General features: G+C 37.7%; 2 protein-coding genes across 2 annotated transcripts in view; one reads left to right on the forward strand and one right to left on the reverse strand.

The window, feature by feature from the left end:
* Window positions 1-15,430: 15,430 nt before the first annotated feature.
* Window positions 15,431-17,177, reverse strand: htr1aa (5-hydroxytryptamine (serotonin) receptor 1A a). The gene has a single exon (XM_084389063.1). The coding sequence runs from the start codon at window positions 17,093-17,095 to the stop codon at window positions 15,893-15,895; it is 1,203 nt and encodes a 400-aa protein (XP_084245189.1). The 5' UTR covers window positions 17,096-17,177; the 3' UTR covers window positions 15,431-15,892.
* Window positions 17,178-20,372: 3,195 nt separating this feature from the next.
* Window positions 20,373-25,125, forward strand: part of rnf180a (ring finger protein 180a) — a gene marked incomplete at both ends in the record, with an annotated part of 6,001 nt that continues 1,248 nt past the window's right edge. Inside the window, 2 exons of the mRNA XM_084390278.1 lie at window positions 20,373-20,984; window positions 24,153-24,384. Of these exons, the coding sequence (XP_084246404.1) occupies window positions 20,373-20,984; window positions 24,153-24,384 (844 nt within the window). The remainder of the gene's footprint in view (window positions 20,985-24,152; window positions 24,385-25,125) is intronic.

Here is a 25,125-nt window from a genome sequence, read left to right on the forward strand (position 1 = left end):
ATTGGAGTTTAATTAGGCTACATAAGAACTGAGTAATATTAATTAACAACATGTAATTATTTTGGTTAACAGCCTATATTAAGTCCACCTAATTATTTAATTTAGTGTTTTAATTAAGTATATTAGTGGGTAGCAAATGAGTAAATCTTGAGAATAATTCTAAATCAACTAAAATGAGACACCTTAAATGTAACGGTTTTATGACACATAAGCCAAAGAACCAAAGAAAGAACATAAGGCTTTAAGCATGCTTTCCAGCACAGTCTGAACATCTGTTTTCTTTATGAGAACAAAAAAGTTCTCATACTCTCTCCTGCATTAATATCTGATTTGCTTGAATGAAAAATGACAGCATGCATTTACACTTCCTACTGTTTCAGAGCTTGGATGTTTTTATTAGTTCAGAATCAGGTTTATTATTTAAGCAGAGAGAAATATCATTGACCATTGGAAGATTTGCATTGACATAAAGGATATTTTCTCAGTTCTCAAACATCTCATATATTCATTTCCCTTCATTGTCAGACTCTTTCTGTCCCCTGCCCTCTTTGAGAAACAGCGAGACTACCCAGAGTTTCTTACTGTCTGCCCCCTTTAAGGCTCCTACTTTTTGAGCTCCAGGCAAAGGAACTCACTAGGGGGATTCATACCTCTTAAAAGGATCGACTACAAAGAACAAGGGAACAAGGCCCAGTGACTCAGAACAGAGCAGGGAAGGGAATAAATGAATGCAAATGGAATCCCAGAGAATCCTGTAATGATCATTGGATTTGCTAGGAGGGAAATTTGACTGCTCAAACAGAAAATGTTATCAAGGTTTTTCATTTGAACTGTAAATATATGGAGCTCAAACACATTTTTAGCATCACTGTATGACCTTTATCCTGTTCAAGTTCTGAGCCAAACTGAATTGTAAAAACAATGATTGTTTCCCAAATACGCCAACTGCCTGTAATATGCAGTTGTCTCTGCATATTAAACTGGGATACAAACAAGGAAAATAATTTTTTCAATTAAACTCCACTCCACACCTTTAAAGGCCATATTTTAAAAGGACATGAGATGAGGGGAAAAAATTGCTTTAGCGTTCCCCAGAGAATGGGGACTTTTGATTTCTTTGCAAGCAAATGCAAACTTTATCGGAGGAACGCAAATTTTTTTGCGAGGGAACGCAAATGTGTTGCAAGCAAGGAAAAGAGCACTGAAATATATTTTATTATTTCCTTCTATCTTCTATTTTCCCATCACCATGTCCCTTTAGGGGCTCTGTACCTGAGAGTAAGTGCACTGTCTCTTCAAATCAGTTAAGTCCTGTGAAGAAATGCTTGTGTTTTTTGCGATGCACTCAAAATGGAGTTTCCTGATAAGATCTGAGGGGATAAAGCCTGCTCTTTAATGTTCTCCTCTAGTGCTTTCCACATAGTAAAGCAATCTAAAATCATATAAATAACCTCACCATAATAGGAGACAAACATCATCATTTTGAAATCAGTTTAAGGTTAGTCTTCCAGCTGTGCAATAAACAGTCCTGAAAGTGAATCAGGTTGGGAAGTTACTGGACCTCAAAGACTTTCAATTCAATTCAGTTCAATTTATTTTTATAGTGCTTCAAAATACATGTTGTTCCAAAACAGCTTTAGAAAGATAATTCATTGAATTATTTGAACTGATGTGATTCAGCCACATGTGGTAATGAAATTAAATTACATAAAAATATTTCAAATCTAGAAATCAGATGGCCAAATCAAAATACATGATAACATTATTTAAATGTATAACATTATATGACGTGACAGACAGGTGAATGATGTACAGTATGCAATTTTCCTGCGAAATCTGTCTCAACAACTCAAAAACATAAATCATTATTATGGGTTTCATTTGAGACTTGATTTATAAGATGAAATTATTATTATTATTTTGTTTTGGGGTTTTTTATAAAAAAAAAGCTGCATAAAGTAGCTGACCTTGAACTGTAAACATGACAATCTGTAGCTTGTCATTAATAAATATACCAAACATAATCAGCTATAAAGTCAGATTCTCATTAATATTTTGTTTTATCTGAGCAATCATGGTAATCCTGTGTGTATATAGCAATTTCAGCTTCCAGGTTAATAATGCAGAGGCTTTTACAGATCAAAGACATGTAGGAAAGAGATGTGACATATTAATCTGTGACATTTTATGCCCAATTATACAAACATTTAAAAGTTCACACAAACATCACAGGATATTTGCCCAATATTTACTGTCTAAAATTTGTGTGAAACTTTTTTCCGGCAAGAAACTTCATGCACATTAGCTAATAGCATTGACTCCTAATGCTCAGCTAGGAGATTTGTTATCTATTGCTTGCAGAACAAAACATCCACTAACAACAACAGGATTATAAGGGAGGAATTTGCATTGTGAAGCAGAGTTTATTATCACTCTTTGTATAAATGCAGGGACGGATACGGGAGGATTACGGTGTGTTGTTGATTTACTGACTGACTCGAGCAGGTCACAGTTGGGGATGAATGTGGGACGTCTGTGTGATCTCGCTTTTTGTAGTAACGAGTAGGCCTATGTGCAGTGTGTGCTGGGGGTATTAGTATTACAGCTATTGCTAGGGCATTGAAACATTAAGGTATATACTCATAGCAACGTTCTTTTTCGTTCTTCGCTCAGGGGTAAAAAGAAGTTCGTAAAACGAGAGCTGCGGTACACTGGTAGCGAACATCTGAGAGCAGCCTTTATGTAGATATGTGCTGCGCTTTCCTCTCAATAACAAAATAAACAACAAAAATGACCCGTTAGAAAACAGCAGTTAAGAAAGCATCTGATCATAGCGATGTGGATGTCAACGCTATCTCACGACCAATTCGTACGAATTCGTACGAATGATAAAAAGTTGGCTAATTCGTACTAATTCGTACGACCTCACTCGTACGAATTTGTACGATTTGTCTAAACCCACGTGATGGGTAGGTTTAGGGGCGGGGTCAGGGGTAGGTCATTCGTATGAATTCATACGAATTGGCCAATTCGTAAAATATGTACGTTTTCCCGTGAGATCGGGCTGGATATGTTTACACCAGCTCTGCAATTTGGCATTCAAGTCACGTTTTTCTTTTCATAACTGCACTTATTACAATAGATTACTTTAAAGCAAGGAGCTTTACAGTATTAAACATGAAAAACAGTGTCAGTAATTAGAATTACAACTTCAATTTCTACTATAAAGCAGTGCTCCAGTGTGTTCATGTTTTTACTCGTGGATTTACACGTACGTCTGCAATATGTCTGTTAAAGATCACTTCATCTGGAAAGCATCTGCTGTTTACTAACATCTGATAGACATCTTTAAGATGTCAGTTTAACATACATTCTAAATCATTACATCTTAAAGACATCTTCTAAACGTCTATTTGACATCTGACAGGAAATGTCCTATAGACGTATTGCAGATGAGCAAACACTGCGATGTTCACTTGATGTAAACACGCACATCAAATAGACGTCTCCGTGATGTACGTGTGCTATCTGCGGACTGGTAAACCGAAGGTGTTTACCAGCTGGGGCGAACTTTTCCAGGAAGTTTGTTTTGGCAAGCTGTTTCGAACTCCTGAAACAAAATAATGACCAAGGACAGAGATATTTGTTTAATGTCCGTCCTAAGGAGGACTGTACTGGAAGGATGAATTTAATTTAGAAATAGTAAGTTAAAGTGAGACAGCAGGTGGCAGTAATGCAAGATTATGAATGCCAACTGACGTCAATCTCCTGAAACGAACTCCAAACAAAAGCTGCGTCCCAATTCGCCCACTTATACTACGCCCTAAAAATATGTACTCATTTTGTGAAGAAAAGGTACATACTTTTGAGTGTGTAGAGAAAGAGCAGGCAAGCTTTGGGACATACTACTTCGTCATCTTTAACGGACAGCTCTGTTGCGTACATCCTGTCACCGTAAACTGCCCCGTCAATCATCTTGTCACAGTTAAAATCCTCCATTCAGTCTAATTTAATTTCCTATCGTTTTGGAGAGAAATGTTGTAGTACGTTGATCTGCCATTCGTGGGTCTTTCATGCGGAGACTCTCAATTGTGTTTGCACAATTTAAATATAATGATGCATTTAATGGCTAAACGTATCTTTACAAAAATTCACAATACTGCTGCCGATGAAATATAATGTGGACAACATTGAATAAATACATTTTCGTCAGCTTAGATACTGATAATTAATCACTCAAACCCCTTTATCTAAACCCTTCTACATAACCGCCAGACTCGCATCCTCTATGTCTGTAGGTTTTTTTTAACACTTTTTACTCATAGTTTTAATCGAATCCTCATCCAACGCGCTATGGGTTGTGGGCAATATTAGCCGTTACAGTGTGCATCAATCTACACTTCCATGCACTTCAGATTCTGACCGGAAATAGTAGACCATCCGTAGACCATCCGGGTATCTTTGGAATACTCAAATCATTTCAACATACTTTGATTTGGGACGTACTAATTCTATTTTCGAATACTATTTAGGACGGACAGTATGCGAACTGGGACGCACAGAAAGTTCGTTTTGGCCTGATTTTGTTCAAAATGATGTCACGCCAGTTCAATCTTCAGTTGAACTTTAATTATATCGGGACCTTAAGACCACAGACCTCTCACTTAGCTTGAGAAAGCCATTAGCAGATGTGTCAGTGATTAAATTATGGGAAACTTTTTTTTTTGGTCTATCGAAGTCTTGAAGTGAAGAAAGAAAGACATGTTTGGAATGACATGAGGGTGAGTAAATGATGACAGAACTTTTATTTTTGGGTGAACTGGTTCTTTAAAGTAAGACTTGCAGAGTGTCTTATTAAAAGCAATGAGGTTGACCTAGAGATCAATGAGATCTTTCACCCTTTCATGCTTTATAAATGACTTCTGCACGTTCCAGGTCTTCCTTAATGAGGACAGCACAATATATAGAGCCACTGTACAGAACATTGCCCACTGGAAATCTGACTTATACACGATTACCCTGAACGCTGTTTTCACCTTATACAAGGTGAGAGACAACACATTAGCACTGTGTAATAACCAATAATGATGAACTCTGAAGTAGTTCATAGTTTATAAGGCAGTCCATTTGGATCCAAAGTGACTTTTCGTATACTAATTGCAATGACAGATCCCACTGGAGCAAAGTGGTGTTAAGATGCCCAGTGACACAATTGTGTTGAGCAAGACTTTGATCTCAGTAACTTAATTACTGGCTGAATCCCTGTATAGAAATGAACTCATCCTGTGTTAGTAGACAGATACTAACACACTTATGATTTTCTGTCTTCTGCTGGATTTATTTAATGAAAAATACAGTAAAAACAGTGATATTGTGAAATATTATTTCTATTTGATTATATATTCGAATGCAATTTATTCCTGTGATGGCAAAGCTGATTTTTCAGCATCATTACTCCAGTCTTCAGTGTCAATTTATCTTTCAAAAATCATTCTACTGTGCTGATTTGGTGCTTAAGAAACATATTTTCAAGCAGGAGAAAAGGTTTCTTAAAATGACTTATTTAGCCATAAACATTTATTTTGTGTTATGTTATTTGAAAGTTATATTTTTCTCCTTTTGACAGTTGAATGATTTAGCTGGTTTGTTTTTCTTGTGTATAAGTGACAGACAGCATCATATTTGAGATTAGCCAGTCTTTCTCTCTTGGTGTTTTAGGGGTTATTGTTGTGATGAAAAATTGGTTAAGATTGATTAATTCTGTAAGAAAAACAGAGCCTCAGAGACTTTGATCTCCTGAGATTTGGAAAACACAAACGCATGCTACCATTTTCCCAGGGGCCTTCATCCAAACTACCTCCTGTTCCTCGACAAAGTGTGAACTGTATAACCCTCAATGCAAATTCCTATTTTAAGGATGAACGGGTGTTATTTCAATAAAGAGTTAAATAGAATAATCAAACATTCACCTAAAATGAAAGATTAACAAACATCAATAAACCTTTTTTCATTTTTGGAGTTTGGATGAAATAAAGAGGTCATTAAATCACTTTGCCACGCTGAAAAGACAGTAACACGCAGAAACCTTCACCCGCTTATCGGAACCTGTCGTTGGAGCGATTGGGTGGATCTTACAGTTCATTGTTACAGTAAGTGATCGTTGATGAAATGAGACACACTGTTCTCTTCCTGCCAGAACCCTACACAACATATGGCTGTTTCTTAATTTCTTGTTGCATGTCAAAAATGATTGTTGCGCTCAGTTAAGCTTGTGCTAAAATTCTAATGGTCTAAAGCTGGATTCACAGACAGGGCTTAGATTAAGCCAGGACTAGGACATTTAAGTAGCTTTTATAAACATGCTTTAAAAAACATTACTGATGTGCACCTTCAGATAAATCAATGGCAGCAAGTTGCTCTCAGTTAAACTAGATGTAATACTTGTCTGTGAAACCAGACATAAGTGATTCCTTTTAGTTGCTTTCTGACAATTGCCAAATCACCCCGCTGTGTTACACTCAGAAAACTTTACAGTGTTAATAAGTGAACTACATCGTCGGCCTTCCCGGAATGCTTCAATAATGAGGCATTTCCTTCATTCTCCTCAAGCATAAATGTACTTCCAAGTACATCAAACATTGTTTACTATTAACATTTGATTTGCATCCTGCTGTTGCTCTCTGCTCCGTGGACATGGAGTGGAAATTTAATGCAAATGAGGGGAATCTTCAGACTAATTTGTTTGAAGCCTGTCTGTCCTGCATGCTTCTATTGTGCTACTGAAGGGCTTTGATGTCATCAGGTAATTGCTCCCTTAGAACTGCGGAGGTTCGGCTTTAGAGCATCTCCATGGTGACCAGCACAGCTCTCAACATTGGCAACAAGTTTCCAAATAACTGTGTAATATTTATTGGTGGGGGGTGGGGGTCTAAAGAAGTGCAATAACTCGTTGCATTTTGAATGTTGATCTGATGGCAATGGCTAGAGAACAGCTCTTTGTGACACTCATCTGAATGAAATGTTAGCATTGTTCCCTGCATGTGGACAATTTAAATAGATTAGCATGTAATTAAAGACAATCTGCTGCCTAACTAAGTCAACATGATACTGGAAGTTGTGATATTCTTTTTCATTAGACTGAGGGTACGTTTACACAACGACGACGTCCTAAAAACGGAAAAGTTTTTCCTTTGTGTTTTTGAAAAGTTTTGCGTACAGACAACAATGTTGTCAAAACGATCCCGTTCACATGGATCAGTGAAAACGACTAAAAACGCTGTAGGCCAGGCTGAACATGTAATACGTGCATACATGACGTCACCGTTTTCACAAATTTGCGTTTTGTTTTAGGCTATGTTTACACGGAAACGATCTGAAGAGAAAACGCAAAAGTAGCGTTGCGTTATCACTTTTTATTCTGCGTTTAGACGATCGTTAAGGGGGGGAAATCTGCGTGCATATGGTGACGCAAAAGTGTGTGAAATTCGATGTAGCGCATGTCTGTGAGTGTGACGTAAACGCGTACGCGACGAGAGCCACCGTGAGCAGATCAGTGCCTTCACTGTCTAGCAGAATTTTGCGTTTTACCCTTTTAGGCGCTAAAGGCCAATTTATACTTCTGTGTCGGGTGCGCGTAGTAGGTACGGCGTAGCATACGCATAGACGCGTATCATACGTCGTACCAGGGACGTCGTTAGGCCTATTTTAGGGGGGCTGAAGCTACCCCAAAATGTCCCTAAGCCCCCCTAAATGATAATAAGAACAGCAATAACAATTCGATGTATCAAGAATTCTCTCTATGGCTCTGGTCTGAAGTTATGCACCCTCCCGCCTACACACACCGATACACACGCGTTCACACCTGACCAAACGTGAATAGAGCGTCTGGCGCGAGTGATTTACAAAGACGCGTTTACGCGCGTCTGGAGGTCCTGCGGCGCGAATGTAGGCGTTTAGCGTGGCGCGTCAATTTCGCCTCAAACTTTTGCTTTTTACGTGCGTCAGTTTAGCTCTGGACGCGCGAATGGATTCAAAATGTTCAAGCGTCCAACTAGACGCGAATTTGACGCGCTATTCGCGTTTGGTGTGAACGCACAGTATGGTGAAAGGAAGATTGGTACTGCTAAGTGTCGTGATACAGAGTGAAACTGTAAGTTGTTTTTAATTACCTGCTTACCTTTAGCTACGTTTTCTTGAGGTAAAGGAAAGGGGATATTTTGGTTTGCTATGGAAAACTGCAGTCTAGCTAGAGTGAACAAGCAAAATACAAGAAATGCTTCACTTAGCATGACATAAGTGTAGCTCTAGATGTGAGTGCAAAGATTTTGCAAATGCAAGTTACAAATACCCTGGGGGCTAAGCCCCCCCTGTCTTCCAATCCTAGTGACGTCCCTGCGTCGTACCCTTCGCCGTACCCTGACGCGCACCTCCTCAAAAATTTAACTACGCGTCGCGGCGACGCGGACCGCAAGATCTGTGATTGGTCGGCTTGCAGCATCGCATTTCCTCCTACACATTTCCGGCGTGTTCTTCTGCACCGCTCGTCATTTTTAAATTCGGTTCAACCGTCAACAGGTTCACAGGTCGCACGTACCATCTCCTCCGACGCCTTCTCTCGTTTCTGCCTTTTAGTTTTAGTGATTTCACTAAAACTGTTTTTCCACCTCCATAAGCTCCAACTCCAACATGATCCACTCTCTTTCAGACGCTAGTAGCCTAAACTCAAAACAGCCGCGAGGAATCTAAACACAGTGGAAAATTAAAACCCGCCCCCGCCAACTAGCGTCTCGGTGGTGTAACTGTAGAGCAACACAGACATAACGCAGAAGTATAAATGCTCACGACGGAGTCACCTACGTGCGTAGCCTACGACGTACACTACGGCGTACACTCGACGCAGAAGTATTGGCCTTAACGCGACGGTGGAGCGTTTTTAAGATTTCCACTCTGGTGGGTGGTTTCACTTTTTTGCGTTTTTAAGCCCCAAAAACGCCGTCGCCGTCTAAACGAAAGGCACATCTGATAAAATATTTTTACGTTTTCACCCGCGAGCGTTCTCGTGTAAACAGGGCCTTAGTTTATACAGAGAAACTTGCACTTTGAAACACGTTTTAATAGTTTGCATTTTCAGGCCGCCAAAACACAGTTATCGTGTAAATAAACTGCCAAAACGCATAAAAAGTTTTCTGTTTTTAGTTGAAAACTGTTGTGTAAACGGCCCGCAAGTCAACATGATACAGGAAGTTGTGATATTCTGTTTTTATTAGACAATGAGAAGAATTGCACTTTATTAAATACTGTAATAAAACAGAGTAGCCTATGATTCATAAATCAAAGCCTAAAAGTATTTTTAACATTCACAAGGTATGTGAATGAATTATTTAAAATATAAACTTTTTTTTCAAAATAAATTGTATTAATTAATGTTCAATAAATTATTTTGTTGTTTTACAGATTTATTGAACATTATATAAATTCTGAATTATTTTTAAGTGTTTTTATTAGTGCTTTAAACGATTCATCCAGATTAATCAAATCTAACATTTACACACACACACACACACACACACACATATATATTTAAAGTATGTAAGACTATATATATATATATATATAGCCTACATATTAATTTTATACATTTCATAAATAAAGGCATTGTTAAATGTTAGCGCTTGAAAATGTAGCTATATAATTGCTGTTTTTGAGTTTGGTAAAATGTAATATAATTTCAAAGTATTATGATTAAATGTGAAAAAAAATGATGTCGACCAGGTCCATGCTGTTATTATTCATCAGCTTCGCCTCCTCTGTGCCCCACATTCTCCGTCTTTTAATGTTCAGACGCACTCTCTCTGGGCAAACCACAGGCACTTAAAGGGAAAACTGTCTGGAATGTGCTACAGGCCAATAGCAGCGAGACCTTCAGCTGAATCTTAAATGGCTCGATCAGTGTTTGAAAGAAAGCTAATGGAATTACTCATTTAATGGAGCTGGTAGTAAAGCAATAGAAATTGTGCTGCTCAGTCCACATCGCCCAAACACCATGAAGAGAAAGAAGTGAAAAAAAAATCGATCTCTCACGTTTTAGTAAAAACCGCCTGTATTCACACATTGTTACAACTACAATAACATGTCAGCTGTGTCGGTACAAACATTAATTGAAGATAAGAATGAAGAGTTTAACTTTAGCTACTGCATCTGAAGTAAAAAAGCGCTCAAAGGCCGCAGAGTCACGTGACGTTTCTGTGTGATCATGACTGTCGCTGAAGAGGTGACTCATGACCAATCACACAATGACATTATTTTGCCCCTTGGCTAGTCTCTATTGAGATGCAAAGATGTATTGCTATTTTTTGCTATTGCTAATTTTTCTCTTTTTATTGTCTTCTTGCTTGGTTCATTTCAGCTGAAGCACCAAGGATAGAGAGAAAGAGAGCGCAATAAGGAAAATTTACATTTGACTAAAGACAGTTTGCATTCAAATGTAAAACGTCTTTCAGATTCTGTCAAATCACATTACTCAGTCACTGGCTCGTGTGCAACTCATTTTCTGCTGTATATGACTTAAATCAAACATGCCTACACTATTGCCTTACAAAGATTGTTGTGTGCATTAAAACAGTTCTACTTGGAAAATGTTTCTATACTTTCATTTTGTTGAAAGATTACTGATCAACTGAGTTCCACCAACCTGTAAAAACAAGGTTTTACTGAAGCATAACTCAGTAGATGTAATCTGATTTCTTCAGCAAGGTAAAATTACTTAATAAGGTTGATACAATCTTTCTTGTTTTATATGATGAAAGTCCTTTTCCACCTTGATGTAAATCCACTCAAAAAAATAATTCATTTAATTGAAAATAAATCAGTTTAGTTGGGTCAACACAATTTAGTTTGTTTAGATCAAATTAATTTACACTACAAAATAAGAATTTATGCATGCCTGGTTTTTAAATAATATTTTTATACATTTATATTGTTATTGTGTATTTTTATATTATGTTTAATACATTGCAAATAAATCATATACATTACTGTTTAAAAGTTTGGGGTCAGTAAGATTTTAAAAATATATATATATAAATAAATTCAGCAAGGATGTATTAACTTGATCAAGTTTAAACAGTTAAGACTGAGTGTAAGTTATTCTGAGTGTAATGAGCAAATAAATGCTGTTTTATCTCACTTTTTAAATACCTTTTTATTCATCAAAGAGTCCTGGAAAATGTATCATGGTTGCCACAAGGAAAATAAGCAGTGCAACTGTTTTCAGCATTGTTAATAAGAATAAAAATGTTTCTTGAGTGCCAGATCAGCATATGAGAATGATATCTGAAGGATCATGTGACACTGAAGACTGGCGTAATAATGCTGAAAATACAGCTTTGACATCAGGAATAAATTACATTTTAAAATATATTAAAACGAAGAAAGACATTTCAAAATTGTAATGACATTTCACAATATTACAGTTTATAATAGTATACTGTATATGTCAGTATACTGTATATTATAAAATTGTTTTATACAAAGGTAAAACTGAGGTAAAATTGTAAACAAAGCAATTCATTAAAATGTTTTATATTTTAAACAGCTTTGAACAACTTTAACCCTTTCATGCATAGTGGTCACTACAGTGGACAGCTATTAAAAAAGCATTTTCTTGAATTTGCATGGGTTTTGATGGCATAGTTGCACATCAACCTCTTCAGTGGACCCTGGTGCATCATCCTATACATTGCAACCAAGTGGCAAGCCATTGTGTTTCGATTTTTTCCCCCTCCAAACCAAGATGGCCAATGGTCAGTCAGAAATGCCAAGTTGCTCCGGAATATCCACCCATTCCTTCTATCTTAGGAGACTCTTGTAGGTAAAAAAAATATTGCAATATCTAGCAACATCTAATGAGTCCTATCACAGTTACACTTTCCAAGTTTTGATTTTAGATTGGGAGAAAAATCTGATTAATCGTCTGTCCACTACAGTGGACCTCATGCATTAATGGCTATATTTCAGCTACAATTCATACTTATACTGTGAATATTGTTTTTGACAATATGCAGTGACTTTTTTTGACTGTAAATAAATGTATTTGTATTATTAAAATGTAATTTTCATTGACATCAAAAAAAGTTATGTGATTACATAATGTATGTGACTTGTAATGCATTACTTGTTAGATCAAAAAGTAATCTGATTTCGTAATGCACGTTATTGTAATGTGTTTATTTACTCGTAACATCAAAAAGTAATCTGATTATGTAATGCATGTTACTTGTAATGCGTTTCTTTACTCGTAACATCAAAAAGTAATCTGATTACGTAATGCATGTTACTTGTAATGCGTTTCTTTACTCGTAACATCAAAAAGTAATCTGATTACGTAATGCATGTTACTTGTAATGCGTTTCTTTACTCGTGACATCAAAAAGTAATCTGATTACGTAATGCATGTTACTTGTAATGCGTTTCTTTACTCATAACATCAAAAAGTAATCTGATTATGTAATGCATGTTACTTGTAATACATGATTACTTGTAACATTCAAAAAAAATCTGATTACGTAATGCATGTTACTTGTAATGCGTTTCTTTACTCGTAACATCAAAAAGTAATCTGATTATGTAATGCATGTTACTTGTAATACATTATTACTTGTAACATTCAAAAAAAAATCTGATTACGTAATGCATGTTACTTGTAATGCGTTTCTTTACTCGTAACATCAAAAAGTAATCTGATTATGTAATGCATGTTACTTGTAATACATTATTACTTGTAACATTAAAAAAATCTGATTACGTAATGCATGTTACTTGTAATGCGTTTCTTTACTCATAACATCAGAAAGTAATCTGATTACGTAATGCATGTTACTTGTAATGCGTTTCTTTACTCGTAACATCAAAAAGTAATCTGATTACGTAATGCATGTTACTTGTAATGCGTTTCTTTACTCGTAACATCAAAAAGTAATCTGATTATGTAATGCATGTTACTTGTAATACATTATTACTTGTAACATAAAAAAATCTGATTACATAATGCATGTTACTTGTAATGCGTTTCTTTACTCGTAACATCAAAAAGTAATCTGATTACGTAATGCACATTACTTGTAATTAATTACTTTACTTGTTAGATCAAAAAATAATCTGATTAGGTAATGCATGTTACTTGTAATACATTACTCGTAACATTAAAAAAATCTGATTACGTAATGCATGTTAACACATTAATTTACTTGTAACATCAAAAAAGTAATCTGAATGCGTTATGCATGTTACTTGTAATGCGTTATCCCCAACACTGCTCATTTCAGATGAGATTGAAAAAAAGGTATCGCTAGGTTTTCTCAGAGGAGGGCTATGCTAGAAATGTGTCCATCTTGAACATAATCAGAATTATCAGCTAATAAGGGGAAATTGACATACTCTGGTACACTGGAGGGAGCATCTGAGTGGTTTCCACAGTTGTACCTTGACAGGCTGTAGAAAATTCTGATGGAATCACGTCCTCATGTTCTGATATCAAAGATACGCGAAGTGCAACTTGTATGAAGTTCAATTGCCTTTGCAATATTTCGCATTTTTATTTTTTGTATATTTTATAGTTTTCACATGATTTGATATAATTTTATTGATTAGTTTGTTAAATACACATACTTTATCTGTTTTATTATTGTATTATGTTTAATACAGTATCTCTTCAGTTCAAACCATAATGTCCACAGAAGTGGACATCTGAAAATCTCTTTGAAAAATGTGTAAAAAAAAAATTCTAATCTTGTTTTTCATGAGTTGTCCTTTTAATGCGTACACGCAAAAAGGTCATGTGCAACAAACCAGAGATCCAACAATAATCCCAAATTATCACACAGATGTAGTTTGTAATGATTATTTCATATGCTTTTAACATGCAGGGGAAAGATCCATCAGAGCATGCTGTGTAAGAGCAAGGAAGTGATGATTCGTAGGTCTTGTATCACTTAAAAAAAAGAAAAGAAATGACAAACATGCAGCTTAATCTCTTCTTCTTAATGCTCAGAAATGAAGGTCAGCTGAGTAACTAACAGCTACTATACTGTAGTCTCTAGACTGAGACTTTCCTCGGAGGAAGAGAGTGAGGATGTTCTTTTTACTTGTCATTTAGCCTCACAAATAGTTATATCAAGGTTAGAATGACCTTGTGAATGTCCCTCATGGCCATTTCAATTTACTCCAGGGCACAAGGGGGAGGAATTCATATTGTGCCTTCCAATCAAGCCAAAGTTGGTGGCTGGTCATTTATAACTTTGACAGGGGGGCATGACCACTGTCATCAGCAGTGGTGGTACATTTAAAAATAAATGTCACAAGTGAAAATGGTTCAAATTAGTTCATTATGCGCTAAAGGAGTGAATCAGCAAAATTTCACTCCAGCAGAGGATATTACCACGAGTGCTTTGTGTTCTTTCACAATATCCTTTGTCTAGTTATCAACGCTGTCATCTCATCCGAACGGCCTCGTCCGTCACATGGCAGTGTGTCAGTAAAACAGCACCTTTACACATGTAGGAGGAAAGGCAAATCATAAACATTACATTGGGTATTTTCCATTTATCTTTTCTGACATTTATATTTTGCTAAGGTTCTATGTGGGCAGAGCCTTAGGATGTTATTTGAATAACATTTCTGCACCATTGCCTCTCCCATCACTGTGCATGCCATGTGGCTACTCGAGAGATACATTGAAAATGTCATTGGAAGTGGAGGAGGTTTATAATCTGTAAGGACTAGCTTTAAAGAATTAAACATCTGGAGAGACATGTTAAGGATGTTTGGGGTGGCGTAAGCCAATTCGATTTACGAGAGGAGGTTTATATCGATAGCTGAAGTCATGATAGTTGCCTTGGACTTAATTGAGGGTATTAGGCTCTTTAAGCCCGTTGAGGGTTGTAATTTTGAATCACTTGAACTGGTTTACAGGTTCTACATTAGTTTTATTAATGCAGTGTGGCACGACTGCAGTATTAGAGGAACAAAGGCCTAGCTGTGCCCGATGCAAACGGATCATGGTGTATGCACTGCATCTCTGATACTGGCACTGACATTCAGCACATGCTTTACATGCTTTATAGCTTTATTATCTATGTGCACATATTAAAATGTTATGTCCATTTGCAAATTAAACATCTTTGACTTAAGAGAAGCTTCTTTGTGTGCCAAACGAAGAAAAAAAGAGCATAATAATCCTTTTAGCGAGTTCCTTTTGTAAGACTGCATTATACTAACTCATTTATGAATATGAATATATAATATAGATATATTTTTTTGTTCATTACTTTCTTGAATTGTAAATCTGAATGTGGTAATGTGGACATTTCCCTTGCAAGCTTTTTCCAACCCTTCCCAACTGCAATGATTCAAATACAGTGAATTGTTTGTGATCTAGATTTATGTTTTTATTTCAAGGTATTTCCAGTCAGTCTATGTCATATAAGAAAACTCTGCTGAAAACAAATAGATGTAAGAGAAATGATTTCACATTACATTTTTCTACATTAATAATCTGCTGGATATTGGTGTCTCTGTGTGCTTACAATCCCACCAACAGCTCCTTGCTCGGAGAAAGGTGCCTTTCATCGTGTACAGTATAAAACAAAAGCATTTTTTAAGGGCTTTATTGTTTAATGCACAAGCTCAGCTGGTCTGAGAGTCTTGATCTAATCTGAATCCATCCAGTGGTATATGCACATTGTGTTGTGGTGAAAGCAGATTAACTTCACAGATAAACAAATACACAAGGACAGAGCTCTAACTCTTCTTGTGCTGAAGTACTGTCCATTAATGCCTTTAGAGCAGTTCTTTAACAATCAATATCTGCATATTAGCCTCCATCAAATAGCTTCGTTCACTGTCTAATACATTTGCATTTCAAGATCTTCTTAAATGCGTTCTGGAAGTCTTTGTTAAAGTACGCATATATGATGGGATTCAAAAGTGAGTTGGAGTATCCGAGCCAGTTAATGACTGCCCTCAGCCACTCGGGCATAAAACAATCTTGACAGAAAGGCAAAACAAGCGCCACGATGAAGAAGGGCAGCCAGCAGAAAATGAACGTGCCCATAATGATTCCCAGAGTCTTGACCGTTTTGCGCTCTCTGGCCAGAGCCACTTTGCGCTTCGCTTCCGTGTTTTTCTCGCTTCTGTTCTCGAAGCACGGCTGAGGGTTGTTGGGCAGGCTCAGGTGGTTTTTGGAGACGGTTTGAACTTCTGTGATCTCGAACGACTCTCCGTCCTCCGCGTGTTTCAGCGCTCCGTTTACGCACAGTTGCGGCTCCACGCTTCGCCTCCAAGTTTTGCCCAGCTCGCTGTTCGCCTTCCTCGGGAAAAGCGCCGGAGACACCGCGAGGCATTTGTCCGCGATTTTGGCTTTCTCGGGTTTCTTCACCGTTTTCCTTATACGAAACCTCGCCGCTTTGAATATCCGCCCGTAGAGGACCAGCATGAGGATGAGGGGGATGTAGAAAGCTCCAAAAGTTGAGTAGATGGTGTACCCGTGGTCTTGGCTTATTGTGCACGCGTCGGGGTCTGCCCGGTCCTCTGGTTTCCTCCAACCCAACATGGGCGGAATGGAAATGGAAAATCCTATTAGCCAAGTGAGGCTGATCAAGATAGCCGCTCTTCTGGGGGTCCTTTTATTCACATAGTCTATGGGATCGGTGATGGCCCAGAACCTATCCAAAGCGATTGCGCACAGGTGCAGGATGGAAGAGGTGCAGCACAACACGTCAAGAGAGATGAATATATCGCACATCTCCTGTCCCAAAGTCCATTTGTTCAAAACCTGATACAGGGCTGCCATGGGTAGTACCAGCACCGACACCATGAGGTCTGTGACGGCCAGAGAGCCGATAAGATAGTTGGCCACATTCTGAAGCGATCTCTCCAAGGCGATGGCAGCGATGACACACGCGTTTCCCAATATGGCAAACAGAATTAACGCAGCCAAGAAAAGCGAGCCGATTATTTGGTAACACAGGGCAACTTCACTAACTGTCGTCTCGTTCCCGCTCCAGTCTTGGCTTTCTGTGGTGTTGTTGTGACTCTCCATGGTGAGAGCGGTCACTCAGAAACAGTCCCTCGCGCCGGTCACCTCGCTGCTCTGAAGACGCATGGCGGGCTCCGGGCTCAGGAAGTGCCGCACGCTCGAGCTGCGATCATTGGCGCCCAGTGACGAAGTGAATTCATTTATACGAGACGTGCTAAGTGCGTCAGAGATGGTTGAGAGGTTGGCGCGCGCACTTTGCAGAGCTGTCGTGCAAGCTTTAAAGTAGTACAAAGTTGTATTTAGGATATGAGCTATTCTGATATGTTTTGAGATATTCAACAGTTGATGTTATGAAAGTTGAGCACACAAATTCAAGACCGTGCTTGTTCAATTGTTTCTTGGTTGTCAATTAAGGCACAATTATGAAAAAAAAATTTTTTAACAGCCCTCTAAAACTTTTATATTTGTTTATTTTATTTTTTTTGCAGTGCTAAACTAATTGCACTTTTTCCAACCAATTTGGATTTCCTTACTAATGAAAAATATCAGCTTGAAATATATCTAGAAGAAAAAAAAAGTTGAAGAAAACAAATGGCTATAAGTTAAATGGTTGGAAAGAAAGATGAAAAATACTTTACAGAGCATATCATTCTGTGAACAACTAATTCATTGAAAACGTATACAAATAATATATTCATTATTATATGCTTATTGCAAAACTGACAATATAATATGCCAGTATAATGACGATGCTTTCGAATATCATTAACAGTTTGATGATTATTAGAATTATTAGAATATACACTCTGTGACTTGAGATGCATCAGAAAAAAAAACACACACTTTCAGCACCATGGACAGTTTCATGTTACCCAGAACGGAAATCTGCTGCCATCTGGTGAAAGCATGGCAAAAAGATGAAAGAACATTAATGACGGCGAAGTATCGAACGAGACCCCGTTTCCTAACGACTCAGATCACTCGTCTCAACACCATGCAGCATAGATTTTCTCTCAAAAGCGCTTGAATAAAAATAATATCAATACATTTATAACTCTGGCTGTAGCAAAGCCGACAACATACTCGGATGATTAAAACAGAAAACGGTTTGAGTGCATGATTTCGAAATGGATTATTAATATTAATAAACATTACATCATATAATGCCTAACCCATTATTACATTATGCAATTACATTCAACTTGAATGTCTCTTTGGTTTAAGTTGTTTACATGTTTTAATCTTTTAGAGTTATCTTTTTCTATCATTTAAATAAAAAAATCAATATTTGAATAGTCTATTAATGTTTAATATTTACAATGTATTTTGTTTAAAAATTGCATTAAATTGATTTAACATTTTCTTGAAATAACCTACAACAAATCCATTGTTATCCATTGAAATGTACTTTACAATTAAAATGTTAAAATGAAAGGATCATTATCAAAATATATCATGCATTTTATATTAATATACATTTTACACACATTTCTATATTGCTATATATATTATTTTATTTCATATTATATTATTATGTAATATTTAATTCAAAATATTAAAACACACACGCACACACACACACACACACACACACACACATATATATATATATATACACTCACCTAAAGGATTATTAGGAACACCTGTTCAATTTCTCATTAATGCAATTATCTAATCAACCAATCACATGGCAGTTGCTTCAATGCATTTAGGGGTGTGGTCCTGGTCAAGACAATCTCCTGAACTCCAAACTGAATGTCAGAATGGGAAAGAAAGGTGATTTAAGCAATTTTGAGCGTGGCATGGTTGTTGGTGCCAGACGGGCCGGTCTGAGTATTTCACAATCTGCTCAGTTACTGGGATTTTCACGCACAACCATTTCTAGGGTTTACAAAGAATGGTGTGAAAAGGGAAAAACATCCAGTATGCGGCAGTCCTGTGGGCGAAAATGCCTTGTTGATGCTAGAGGTCAGAGGAGAATGGGCCGACTGATTCAAGCTGATAGAAGAGCAACTTTGACTGAAATAACCACTCGTTACAACCGAGGTATGCAGCAAAGCATTTGTGAAGCCACAACACGCACAACCTTGAGGTGGATGGGCTACAACAGCAGAAGACCCCACCGGGTACCACTCATCTCCACTACAAATAGGAAAAAGAGGCTACAATTTGCACAAGCTCACCAAAATTGGACAGTTGAAGACTGGAAAAATGTTGCCTGGTCTGATGAGTCTCGATTTCTGTTGAGACATTCAGATGGTAGAGTCAGAATTTGGTGTAAACAGAATGAGAACATGGATCCATCATGCCTTGTTACCACTGTGCAGGCTGGTGGTGGTGGTGTAATGGTGTGGGGGATGTTTTCTTGGGACACTTTAGGCCCCTTAGTGCCAATTGGGCATCGTTTAAATGCCACGACCTACCTGAGCATTGTTTCTGACCATGTCCATCCCTTTATGACCACCATGTACCCATCCTCTGATGGCTACTTCCAGCAGGATAATGCACCATGTCACAAAGCTCGAATCATTTCAAATTGGTTTCTTGAACATGACAATGAGTTCACTGTACTAAAATGGCCCCCACAGTCACCAGATCTCAACCCAATAGAGCATCTTTGGGATGTGGTGGAACGGGAGCTTCGTGCCCTGGATGTGCATCCCACAAATCTCCATCAACTGCAAGATGCTATCCTATCAATATGGGCCAACATTTCTAAAGAATGCTTTCAGCACCTTGTTGAATCAATGCCACATAGAATTAAGGCAGTTCTGAAGGTGAAAGGGGGTCAAACACAGTATTAGTATGGTGTTCCTAATAATCCTTTAGGTGAGTGTAATTCACACACACACACACACACACACATATATATATATATATAATTTTGTGAAAATAATTGTTTACTTGCACTTGTAACTTAATCACTATAGTAATAAAGCTCCAAGAATAAGACCACACAAACTGTATGAAATGAGCATGTGTTTCGTTTCAGTCAGCATGACTCAAATTCCCATATGCTGCCAATTGTTCAGATAGAAAAAGAGCTGACCGTGTCTTTTGAAAAAGGTTGGTCTAGTTATTTCACCTAATTTTACCACCCTTATAACAATGCATGTATTGTGAGCTGTTTGAATTCTATAGGCCCCTAGAGACAATTGGGTCGCTGAACTGCCACTATTTAGGGGGCTTTACCTTTGTTAACAGTGCAAAATGCCTCAGGGGGCCAGTATGTTCCTGCTCACCTCTTCAACAATGAACTCAAATGTTTCCCGTTCTGCTGTAGAGTTGGGTGCAGTGGGGGGGAGGACTCGTTTCGCCAGTGAGTTGTCTGATCTTGGAGATGGGCTCACATGGAGGAGAGGATCTTGGGCGTACGGCTGAGGCCCTGTGCTTGGAGGTCAGGCCCCTGCAGAGGCCCACACTTGGAGTCAGACTTGTCCACAGGAAGGCGTTCAGCCTGGACTATATGGATACCCGTCGAGAGGCTCACTACAGGGGGCGACACTCCCCACGAGGATTCTCTCATCTGCTCTTTCCAGACTGTGATGTCCTTACTGGACATACGCTCAGGTCCACAGCCAGCCAGCAGGCCTCCACTTCCCCATGCCATTGGATAAACCCTCCTGCTCAGCCTCCCTATAGTAGGGCTATGATGCTTTCGAGGAGGTCCGATCTTGATCCTGTTAGATCGGATATTATCAGAGGCTCTCGCGAAGATCAGGGAGCAGGCAGCTCCTTCAACCACAGAGCTCCTCTGATGTCTCTCAGCAGCTCTGAGGAGGAACAGGAGGTTGGAGAGTGGGTTGGCAGAGTGACTTCATCCCTGCTCACACCTACTCCCACTGGGGAACGCAGGCAGAGCAAGAGAGAGAGGAAACGACTGAAGAGCCTGAGGAGGAGACAGAGGAGGAGAGAGCGCTGTAGACAGAACCAGCAGCAGGAGAACGTGCAGGTGAAGCATAAACACACACATACAAGAGCTGTAATAGCAGCTTTTCTTTCAAAAGCAGTTCAAGCTGGGATTGATGTGTGACAGACCAATGCTTTTCTGTCAGAATATTAGCTTTCTTGACTCAAGAGCTGCAATTCTAGAGAAGTGAGAATATTAGATCAGCTCCTTTGCAATTACTGCAAGTCTCTGTCTATCAATTGTTCTTGAAATGAAAAAGACAATGCATTAACAAACTTAAGATGATATGCTTTGAAGTTTTCTATAGTTTTTTCCGTAAAGTTGGTGCCAAAAGATTAAATTAATATATAAATAAATACCGTGTTTAGTTAATGAAAAAAATTAATATAATTCATTTATTATTTGTTTTTGTGAGTTGATGAAAAGCTAATTGATTTAATCATAAAAATGTCAAACATAAAGAAATAATTTTAAAATAAAAGAAATGGGGGAAAAGTGAAATATTTAATTTGTTTACCTGCGTGTCATGTGGTATTTAACCAATATCAGAACAGAACCGTGAACATGCGAATAAGTTGTGAAAATACTAACTTAATATTTCAGAGGGTACTTCATAGAAATATTTTAGGTTAAAAGAGTTTGGCTGACTAACGGAAGTATTATCTCTGAGCTCGATAATATATCAGCATCGGAGGTCTAGGTCTATTAGGTCTATTACTTTTATGATAAATATGAAACTTTTGACATTGAAATGAGTTTTCAGTTAAAACAATGGAAACACAATGGTACAATGGATACACCACCCAGAACAACAAGTAACTGATTGCAGATAATAATAATAATAACAATAATAGGCTTATATATGAATTTTGTGATTTTTGTTTCAGTGGTTGTTTTGTTGCTACTGATTATTTTCTGTTGTGCTGGACAAATTTTTCTTAAAATATTTTTCTCAAATTAATATTTATTAAAATTAAAATAACATATTTTGCAATAATAACTGGCTGGCACATTATCCCTTTCATGTATTCATATATTTAAAAATATTATTCACTGCTTCTTCCTTTTTTTTTTCTTTTTTTCTTTTTTGCTAGCACAATATAAAGCTGAATGATCACTCCTGGATCATTAACACAGAATGTATAATTTTCCAGCAGAGGGCACCTTTTTAACAATCAACAGGTTCTGCATTAGGGATTCTCAACTCAATGAAATAAACCCATTCACCTGCATTAACGCTCACTGTATCACTGTTGTAAAATTTCAAGTGGATGTTTCTCTTCACAATGATTAATCTTTAAAGCACAACAGCCCAAAGTGTCTCATAAGAAATCACAAACCATAGACAACTGCTCTTAGAAACCACTGGTCCAATAATTCACTGGTTTTGGTCTGATTACTACAGCCTACTCAAATGCAATGATGTCTTTTGCTCCTTCATTTCTAATTGTCCAGTGGCTAGAAGAGGGGTGAGTTGTGATTTGGCAAGAGGAGGTAAGGACCCTTCATAAAACAGTGAAGAGAAACATAAATCATTCGAGTTGTAGGCAGTTTTTCCCCCTTTTGGAGAGCACACAACATCTTTTTGGTACAGTGTGGCATGGCATACCAGTTAAAATACTCTTGTTAATTATTTATTTAACAAATTTGCATAGTGCCTGCCTACTGTATGGTCTTCATTGGCTGTGTTGGGGGTAATGCTTTACAACTAATGTGAGTTACGTAATCAGATTACTTTTTTCAGTTAGCTAGTAAAGTAACACATTACTTTTAAATTTACAGCAAATACCTGAGTTACTTTTTCAAATAAGTAGCGTAAGTTACTTTGTTTCTTCATTTATTGACTGAAAACCTGTCCTCATGTTGAGGGAAATCGGGAGTTAAGTGCAGACGCGTTGTGTGCGCTTTGTAAACATGATGGTTATTGTAGTTCTATGACTAAATGTGAGCATTTATCTCACTTGCACAAAAACAGATTCAGTATTCCTCAAAATTAATAAAAACAGTGAAATACAAACTCTTTGCAAACCTGCAATAATGAAATATGTTAAATAATACAAATGTACTTTGTGTATTTATTGTAATAACTAATGTCTTTGCTGACCTTCAGTTATCCAATTCAACCATACAATAAGCAAAAAAAATTAATTGCTGAAGCTGAAAGATTTGTTTGAGCTGCACTCTATATTGAGGCTTATTCATTTCACGTTTGGTGTGAAAAGGCCAATAAAAATATATAACTTTTTTTTTTTTTTATTAAAAAACAAACAAGCAAGCCCAGCCCAGGTGAGAAAAAGTAGCACATTACTTTCCATAAAAAGTAACATAAAAAACAATTAGAAACTTTTTTAGGGATTAACACAATATTGCAACGCATTACTTTTAAAAGTAACTTTCCCAAACACTGTTCAATAGCTGCCTGTGAACATCTTACTTTGACACACTGTCAAACATTGTTGTTGTAGCTGAGGCTAACATGTCGAGAAGATGCTGTTTTATGTGCTGCGAAAGCAAATCTACTTTGCATGTAGTTCAATAGGATGAGGATGTGGACTCGGGCTCAAATTGATATGGTAAAACCAACGGCATTGTTACTATTTGTATCACTGTGTATACAGGTGAGGGAACCTCCAGAGCTGAAATTCAGATATGGTAATAGGCGTTTGGTTTCCAACACATGCTGAAAGCAATACACCAATCACAACAGACTGGGCCATCTGACCAATCAGACCACAGCAGGTTCTCAGTAAAAAAGATGAAGTTAGAATCCTTTAGTGAACTGAACCATTTCATACTCTGTGAGAAAACAGATGATACTGCAGTGTAAATTGTGAGAAAATTAAAGTGTTTTTCGACCTTGGAAGCATGTAAACCTAATGGAGACATAAAAAACAAAATTCCATGTGATATCCTGGGTTGTCAAGTGGGATGTGGAGACTTTTATGAGATGTGTATTTGGTGTTAATGACAAAGGAGCATGGTCTCTGGGGGTCCCAATGGGTGGGAGAGCTGTAATTATGCAGACAATCCCTATGCATCAGAGGAGTCTTGTGCTTAATAGTCCAACAACCAAGTGTGTTAAAGGTCAAGTTAAAACACTGTTTATACGAACCATCAGCATAACATTGAAAGCGATGCTCCCTAGTAAAGGTGAAGCTCACCAGATTGTTGAGTTTAACAGCACTGAGTCACATCTCCTCTCTGTTGAAGAGCTCTACAGGGAACCCATCTAGCAGCAGTGAGGATGAGGAGCTGCCCAGCCGGGATCGTGAAGGCTATATCTGTGCAGTGTGTCTGGATGTCTACTTCAGTCCATACATGTGCCATCCCTGCAGCCACGTCTTCTGTGAGCCTTGTCTGCGGACACTGGCCAAGAACTGCCCCACCAACACACCCTGTCCATTGTGCAGAACCACCATAACACATGTTTTCTTCCAGAAAGGTTTGTTTCAGGAAAAAATACATCTTGAAATGTCTGGTATCTTTTTATAAATGTGACTTATAATGTTAATAATAATATTATGTAATGAATTATTGGGTGGGTGTGCATTATTTTTCAATAAATCAACGGCCCAGAGTCAATTATTCCGTCTATACTGGTTACCACACCTCAAAACATTCTTTAGAGCATGTATTTCAAGACATTTGTCAGGTTTTTGTCCTTAAATTCTCTTGTAGGCTATGTAGGACTAATTTCTTATGCATCTAATCCGAAGCCTCCATTGCTAATTACAAAAGGTCATTTTATAGCTAGTAATGGAGGCTTCAGCCACTGATAGCAGAATTCAGTTATTAATGCAGGAGAGAGAGAGAGAGAGAGAGAGAGAGAGAGAGAGAGAGAGAGAGAGAGAGAGAGAGAGAGAGAGAGAGACGTCAAATGATTTCAATTTTTTTGGCACAAAATAAAATGTGTATTACGTACGGAAAGTACACTCTTTCTCCCGCTCTCTCTCCCACTCAAACGCGCACACACACTTGCACAGAATGTGTATGTTAGCGCGGCTCTGACGATTTTGTCAGTAAAATAGTTTAACAACTTAAAAGTTACATGACATTTCTCACTAGCGAGGTAATAACGGCTCTGAGAGAGAGAGAGAGAGAGAGAGAGAGAGAGAGAGAGAGAGAGAGAGAGAGAGATTAATCGTGTATGAATTAACGTTAGTGAGTCTCTCAACAGTGTTCG

This window comes from Rutilus rutilus (genome assembly GCF_951802725.1).
Source record: "Rutilus rutilus genome assembly, chromosome: 19".
In the NCBI taxonomy this organism is placed as follows: Eukaryota; Metazoa; Chordata; class Actinopteri; order Cypriniformes; family Leuciscidae; genus Rutilus; species Rutilus rutilus.

Coding starts and splice junctions, on each gene's coding strand:
- htr1aa (XM_084389063.1), bottom strand. CDS start 17,095: ATGGAGAGTCACAACAACACCACAGAAAGCCAAGACTGGAGCGGGAAC.